Below are 8,591 nucleotides of genomic sequence, written 5' to 3' on the forward strand. Positions count from 1 at the left end.
CGTTATTCCATTGTACATTGATCGGTTCGTCTACAAGCTCATCATCTGATTCATCTTTCCCACTCTCACTAACAAAATTTACACTATCACGTTCAATTCTCCTTTCCCCACGAAATTACCAAAACCATAATTCTGTCTTATGCCGAATACAATTAGATGAGTTCTAACGAATGTCTTATTCTCATATACTCGATTTGTACACTTTATACATGGACATGCAATCGAAGATCTACCCATAGACCTTTCCGCAAATTCTATGAAATTGTCAACCCCCTCAATATATTTGGATCAGTCCGTCGTAAGATCATCCATGTTTTGTTAGTAACTTCCATTGGGACTAGACAAAATATTACTATGTCAAATAAAGCATATCCTTTCTAAATCATGCATATACCTAGGGTAATAATTTAACAGAATCCAAAAATTTACAATCAAATTTATAAGCATGATTCGGTAATTTCAAAATGTAAATCACAATACTCAAATAGAACACATTTTCTTATTCAGCATATAACAACAAATGGGACCTAACATATCTAACATATATAGAATATAATAATCTAACCTATAATCCAATAATCTAATCTATAATCAAATAATCTAACATAGAATTTAATAATCTAACCAATAATATATAATAATCTGTTACGACTTGTTTCGTAAGGTGTGTTTTGGGTTCAAGAATCAAGTTCTTGATCTATAAGACCGGTGGAAATTCTACAATCAAAGGGAAGCGGAAGGTTTTCGATAGAGAATTTGGGGGGGAAGGGATAGAAGAATCAAGGGTGCGAAGAGAATTACTGTTGGTCTATACCAAACAGTCCATAATAATAATAATAGACGAATAGGGGCGAAGTCACATCTTCATCATTATATTCATAGGTCCTTGGGGAAGAAAGATCAGCCTTATATAGGTGATGTCTTGCCCCAAAATATTCGGTTACAACAATAACTAGAAAATAATAGAATTCGGTTTGTAAAGTAGAAATGGAAAGCAAAACAAAATAATAAAACAACAAAACAGAAATCTGGCCCATGTGCACCATAGGACCGAGACCGGGTGTCGAGAAAGGTTGCTGGAATTTATTCTAGGACCGAGGCCTTGATTTTAGACCCTAGCATTATCTCCCCCTTCAAAATTCGTCGCCCTCGACGAAAAAGACCGTGGTCTGCCGAGTCTGCCGAGCCTCTAATGCGCATGCTCAATATTTCAAAAAATTCGGTCAGACTTCAGCAAGTCCAGCAAGTGTCGGAGTCTTAGGACCGCATTTCTTAGAAGCCTCCGGTCTTCCTGCTCCACGACCAGTCCTTCATTCGGCCCAGCACGCCAAGTGCAGCAAAAGGGCCATCTTTCTTCCGGGCATACTCTAGAATGTTTTCAAATAACCAAGCCCAGTCCTTAATCCAGACCAGCAACACATGCGCAACAACATAGCCATGTCTTCCGACTACCTTCTTGGCTGGTGTTCGGTTGTTGGGTTGCTGGGTGAGCCCTTTGATTATGTTTTGGAAATTTTCAGGAGCGTATTCCAAAACAAGTGAAACATTTTGGCATTCGTTTTTGTTCTTTATTTGTACCGTGGCAGCAACATTATGATTTTCCAAGGCCTTTTCTATCTGGCTGCCTTGTATTATGTTTACCCGCGACCGAGGGGCACCTTGCTGGACCAAGAAAGTGTGCAAGATAATGACACGTTCGTCCCTTGTCTCAAACACCAAAGGTGGGTCATAAAAATCTGATTCTTGGACGGGTTCTTGAACGCGTTCTTGGACTTCTTGATGATTAAATGGGGCCATGAACAATCTGGATTTGCACCTATAATTGGGCTCCCAATTATCATTGCAAGTGTAACGCCGGTCTTCCTTGGGATCGGTCGTCCGGTTTGTGCTCGGCCCGACCGTGTTAGCAATGCATGGTTTGTGCAGCAGCGGCGGCTTGGCGCTGTACAAGGGTCTGCGACCGAATCGCAGCAAGAGATCTTTCTTGAATTTATGCCACATCAATGCTTCCATATGGTTGCGATTCCGCAAATATGATTCATGCCACGTTCTTGCCTCTTTTGAGAAGTGAGTGCGGACAATGTCCATCTTTGTTGCATCATTCGTCTTGCTCTCCCTAAATATTTGCTCGACAAATAAGAGCCAGCCCTCCAAATCAGTCCCATCAAATTCAGGAATATCAATATTTGTGAGCCGGGTTGGAGGAAGGTAGCAAGAAGCAATATTATAGGGTCAGGTGCGGGGATTTTGGCCATTATTAAACGCACCTTTTTCAATGGCTGTCAAGCTTTTTCCAGCAGCATACCTTCTGTCCATATTTTGCTGAAAGGCATTGTGCAAGGCAGCCTGTTCGGTCATATGTTGTTGCTGCAGGGCAGTATTCATGGATGCATATTGTTGGGTCAGCCCTTCGAGTAGGGTTCTAAGATCATCCATCTTTGCTGCTATCTGGTTTCTTTCATTTGAGAATCGTCTTGCTCTGATACCAAGAATGTTACGACTTGTTTCGTAAGGTGTGTTTTGGGTTCAAGAATCAAGTTCTTGATCTATAAGACCGATGGAAATTCTACAATCAAAGGGCAGCGGAAGGTTTTCGATAGAGAATTTGGGGGGGAAGGGATAGAAGAATCAAGGGTGCGAAGAGAATTACTGTTGGTCTATACCAAACAGTCCATAATAATAATAATAGACGAATAGGGGCGAAGTCACATCTTCATCATTCTATTCACGGGTCCTTGGGGAAGAAAGATCAACCTTATATAGGTGATGTCTTGCCCCAAAATATTCGGTTACAACAATAACTAGAAAATAACAGAATTCGGTTTGTAAATTAGAAAAGGAAAGCAAAACAAAATAATAAAGCAACAAAACAGAAATCTTGCCCATGTGCACCATAGGACCGAGACCGGGTGTCGAGAAAGGTTGCTGGAATTTATTCTAGGAGCGATGCCTTGATTTTAGACCCTAGCATAATCTAACATATATTGAACGACTAACCTATACTAACAAATGCCAATAATCTAACATACATAAATTCAGAAACTAATTTAATATCAAAGAAAGACTAACCTGATGATATAAAACTTGATCGAAGAAAGACTTATGTAAGGATTCCCCCGGTCTTTGTTCCGTTCCATAGCTTAGCACATATTTGTGAGACACATGGCAATATGGAAAGACTATCACAAGAAAGCTCGAAGTTCAATGCCTTTCAACCTTGGTTTACGTGTCAATTATCTTTTAAAATAAAACATTTAGATTTTAAAAGATTTTGAAAATACCTAGAGCGATAAGAAATTAATTATGTATAAATAATTAATCCTTTGTTCAAACTTTAATAATCTTGAGTTAGACTACCACGTCTAACTTCGCATCCCATTAGACCAAGCAAGTCTAATGGAGTTAGACGTCCTTGTCTAACTACGAATCTCATTACACAACCAAGTCTAATGGAGTTAGACTACCACGTCGAACTTTGCATCCCATTAGATAAAGCAAGTCTAATGGAGTTAGACTACCACATCTAACTTTGCATCCCATTAGACAAAGCAAGTCTAATGGAGTTAGACTACCACATCTAACTTCGCATCCCATTAGACCGAGCAAGTCTAATAGAGTTAGACTACCACGTCTAACTTTATCTAATTAGCCTACTTAGACCACGTCTAAGTTAGCATAGTATAATGCACCTACACAAAACCAATTAGACAACTTAGCTTTATTCACAACTAAACATGATAGGATCGGCTTTATCGATAGAGATGGGGGTCTGGCTATTGATGAAGGCTAATGAAAAACGGTTTGAAGGAAATCCTGTTAGGGATTTAATTCGCTTTCTATTCTACGCAAACTCTTGTAAACACTTGAAACAGATTCAAGGCGGAATTGTTTACTTGGGTTTGAAGCTCAAGATGAAGAATGAAAAGATGACAAAAATGAAAGAACACATCAGTTTGTTTATGGATGTTCGGAGTAACTCTCCTACGTCACCCCTTCTTCCAACCACCGGAAGGATTCACTATAATATGATTAGAATCAAATACAGTTTGCACACACTTAGCTCATTATTGAACAGAACACACTCTGTTCAATTTACAAGATGAAGAATATCACTCAGCTAATGGTGTTTTTGATTCTAGCTCTCTCTTGATTCACACACAGTACAATCAGGAAACAGCTTCACAATATGAATATTCAAAGGCTTGATTTCTGTAAGCAAGATAATCGAATAGTTTCTCTCTCTGTAAAAAGTTCGATGCTTCGTCCGTTGTCCTTAGAATTTGATAAATACTGGGCAGAGACTAACGGTCGAATCTTTAGAATGATACGTGACACTCTTCCATTGGAAAACCTCTATAGTACACAACAGGTTCTGAGCACAAGGATCGTGGCCGTACAACAACTGGTAGTGCGCCGAATATTCCATCAGGGATGTACCTGCAATACAAGTAATGTGAGGAAAATTCTTTTACGTGGCATTCTTTGGTTGGTTGCATATAGCTATCGTACTGATCTTCACTAGAAAGTAGAGCAGGAGTAGAGTACAACTATAGCACGTGGGTAGGCAGGAGCTAGCTTCAAGCATACTGCTTAAGCTGAGCATTAGACGTATTTCAGTTAGACGACCTCGTCTAATGAAATCAAATATCCCCGTTTAAGAGCAGAGTCCATTAGACCGCCTAGTCTAATGGGATTAGACTTACGTCTAATTACAATCACTTCAGACTAATCTGAAGGAGTTAGACTACACGTCTAACTTTCACTAATTAGACTTCACGTCAAATTATTCACTAACCATTAGACTGCACGTCTAACTCCACTGAGTTAGACTGGACGTCTAATTCCGGTTCTACTACAGACTTGTCTGAAGGAGTTAGACTTACGTCTAACTTTCACTAATTAGACTTCACGTCTAATCATTCACTAACCATTAGACTGCATGTCTAACTCCACTGAGTTAGACTGCACGTCTAATTCCGGTTCTACTTCAGACTTGTCTGAAGGAGTTAGACTTACGTCTAACCTTCAAAATCCAATAGACTTCACGTCTAACTTCACTAAGTTAGACTGCACGTCTAATTCCGTATACATTAGACTGCACATCTAACTCCACTAAGTTAGACTACACGTCTAATTCCGTATACATTAGACTGCACGTCTAACTTCACTGAGTTAGACTGCACGTCTAATTCCGTATACATTAGACTGCACGTCTAATTCCGAGATCTATTAGACTGCGCGTCTAACTCCACGAGTTAGACTGCACGTCTAATTCCGAGATCTATTAGACTGCACGTCTAACTCCACGAGTTAGACTACACGTCTAATTCCGAGATCTATTAGACTGCACGTCTAAATCCATGAGTTAGACTGCACGTCTAATTCCGAGATCTATTAGACTGCACGTCTAACACCATGAGTTAGACTGCACGTCTAATTCCGAGATCTATTAGACTGCACGTCTAACTCCACGAGTTAGACTGCACGTCTAATTCCGAGATCTATTAGACTGCACGTCTAACTCCACGAGTTAGATTGCACGTCTAATTTCGAGATCTATTAGACTGCACGTCTAACTCTACGAGTTAGACTACACATCTAATTCCGAGATCTATTAGACTGCACGTCTAACTCCACGAGTTAGACTGCACGTCTAATTCCGAGATCTATTAGATTGCACGTCTAACTCCACGAGTTAGACTACACGTCTAATTCCGAGATCTATTAGACTACACGTCTAATTCCGAGATCTATTAGACTTCACGTCTAACTCCACGAGTTAGACTGCACGTCTAATTCCGAGATCTATTAGACTGCACGTCTAACTCTACGAGTTAGACTGCATGTCTAATTCCGAGATCTATTAGACTGCACGTCTAACTCCACGAGTTAGACTGCACGTCTAATTACGGAATTCATTAGACTGCACGTCTAACTCCACTAAGTTAGACTGTACGTCTAACTCCACTGAGTTAGACTGCACGTCTAACTCCATTGAGTTAGACTGCACGTCTAACTCCACTGAGTTAGACTACACGTTTAATTCTGTGCATCTAATGCCAAATCGGTCTAATGAGCCTCATTAGAGCCAAATCTCATGAAATATGATTTCGATACACCTGCATCAAAGCGCATAAATCATTTCATCATCAAAATCCCAATAGTCAAACTATTTCAACACATAGTCAAAATAATTTGACCCAACAATTTCCCTCTTTTTGATGATGAAATTTAAAACCTGCATAAATATATCAAAATATGCATTCATCATATAAATAAACAAACCTTGTTCACTTACATCACACTTCACAAATTTCTAAGACCAATATTCAAAACATCATCAAAGAAACATTGTTCGAGAAACTTAAACAGAGTAAGAGAAAAGAAATTATTGTTCTTCCCTTTTACCTCGAGGATCGGTTGGGCTCATGTCTTTACCGGATAGCATATTTAGAAAAGGAGGAAGACTGCGACCACCAAGACCGCTTCCACTTGGTCTACCGCCACGATCACCGCCACTGGCACGACCTCTTTGATCAAACCCAGATTGCCTACCGCGACCACCACCACTACTTCGGCCTCCACGATCACCACCGCTTCGACCTCCGCCTCTTTTAGTTGGCCTAGGATTTTCATCGTTACTTGGAGATCGTCTGGATCTAGTGCCGGTTGACACACCATCACTTCTTCTGTTTGACTCACCTTGAGTGATTCGAGGTTGATCTCTATCAGCATCAGCTTTAGTATTCTCCTTTGCTTGAAATTTCCTTGCAATAGAGTCAGTAAATTCCTGTCGTTCACCATCTGTTCTTCTTAAACATCCTTGAATTTCCACCATCTGATTCTTCATCAGGCTGAATTCATCCATAGTCTCCCTATGACAGTCATCATTGATGTGCCTTTCAAGGTCCATCAATTCAGATTGACGACTGTAGAGCTTTTTTTCAAATTTGGAGATGTTTAAATTTGAGACGTGAGTCTCATACGTGTTCTTCTTTAGAGTATTGTCCAATTTAGTAAGAACTTTGATAACTTCAGCAAATTCCTTTCTTTCTTCTTCTTGGGTGTTCAAAGCCTTTATCATGCTCTTCTAAAGAGATGAGAGCACAATAGTCATAGACTTTAGAAGCTTGATACCTTTAGCAGAGGATTCTTCGTTTGATGAATTCTCTTGAGACTCTGCTGCCATACTCTGAATCGGTTCAAAATGAGTATGAATCTGCATGGATTGCTCCGGTTGATTCTTCCCAGCTACCTTATCAACTTCATTCTGCTCTTTTTCTAACAGTTCACTTTCAGCTCTCTGAAATCTTTCATACAGATCTCCAGAGTAGTGACGAGGATTGTTGACATTTTCATGAACACTTCCCGCAATGATCTTGGGGAATGGAAGGGGCCTGGCATAGCTTGCATATTGGTCCTGTTCCTCCTCAGATGAGGAACTTTCTTCTTCAACATTCTTGTCTTTAGAGGGTTCCCCCTCAGATTTGATAATCTCTGGCTGAGTTACCTCAGCCACCTTCTCTTGGGCTTCCTCTGTTCTCACAACAGGGGATATCACAACATTTTCATCAATAGGAGCTTGAGCAGCCTCCTCAACAACATCTTCTTCAACCACTTCTTCTTCATTCATTAGAAGAGCTTGTTCAGGCTCTTGAATAATCACTTCTTCTTCTACATGAGGATTCTCTTGAATGGGTTGATCCAGAAAACGTATTTCTTCAGCAGAAAGATTCCCAAATTCAATCAAAAGAGCAGCATCTAGCTCATCGGCATCATCATTAGCATCAAGGATATCCATCGGTTCATCATTATCAAAAGGTTTTGCTCCAGAGCAATTAGCGCCATGAACGTATCGGGTAGCCACCGAGATATAATTATCCATGATGTCATTTAGTCTCTTCAACACTTTCACTTCTACTTCAGAGCCTTTCTCAACAGGGTTAAAATTAGCCTTTCTGGCTTCAAGAATTGGGAATAATGTTCTTCCACATAAGCATGCTTCAACAAGATCCTTTATTTTTAGAGCTTCAGCCACCTCTGAAGTTTTAGCCCACTTAAGAACTTTCTTCTCATTAGCTACACATTTCTTCCATTCTCGAGTTATTGCAGAATTTGATAGGGTTTCATTGTACTTGGCAGACAATCTATCCAGGGATTCAAAAGTTTCCAACTTTTCAGCCGCAATAGTTTTGACTTGATCTAACACGAGGTCAACAATGCTTGTTGCCTCCGATACTTCTTCATAAACCGGAGTTTCAATATCTTTACCTTTTCCAACAACCTCGACGGGTTTTGGAGCAGGTCTGAGTTCACTAAAAACAATTCCACATGACAGCCTTGCGGAACGCATCAATTCGTACGCCGATTGGGGTTTCTTGCACAGCTCAGCAGAGAGCTCTACACGAGTAACCTCCCCGGCTACTAAAGAATCCTTTTCAGCCGATTTACCAGCAACAAGGGTAAGAACATCACCTTGTTCTGGTTGAGAACTTTCTGTAGCACCTGCGGCTACTTAATCGGGTTGAACAACAAGAGACTCAGTCCTGTTAATATTTTCAGCAGGCCCTTCAGCAGTTTCTTTTACCGGA

The 8,591-nt window shown here is 40.3% G+C and overlaps 1 protein-coding gene across 1 annotated transcript; it reads right to left on the minus strand.

Moving 5' to 3' along the window:
* Positions 1–6,299: 6,299 nt before the first annotated feature.
* Positions 6,300–6,913, minus strand: LOC124939080 (keratin, type II cytoskeletal 1-like). Its single transcript, XM_047479590.1, has 2 exons — positions 6,409–6,913; positions 6,300–6,316 (listed from the first exon to the last, which is right to left on the minus strand). The coding sequence occupies exons 1-2, from the start codon at positions 6,911–6,913 to the stop codon at positions 6,300–6,302; spliced, it is 522 nt and encodes a 173-aa protein (XP_047335546.1).
* Positions 6,914–8,591: the final 1,678 nt, after the last annotated feature.

This window comes from Impatiens glandulifera, chromosome 5 (assembly GCF_907164915.1).
Source record: "Impatiens glandulifera chromosome 5, dImpGla2.1, whole genome shotgun sequence".
Taxonomy (NCBI): domain Eukaryota; kingdom Viridiplantae; phylum Streptophyta; class Magnoliopsida; order Ericales; family Balsaminaceae; genus Impatiens; species Impatiens glandulifera.

Excerpts from the sequence above, each read along its gene's own strand:
- LOC124939080 (XM_047479590.1), bottom strand. The coding sequence starts at position 6,913 with ATGGACCTTGAAAGGCACATCAATGATGACTGTCATAGGGAGACTATG.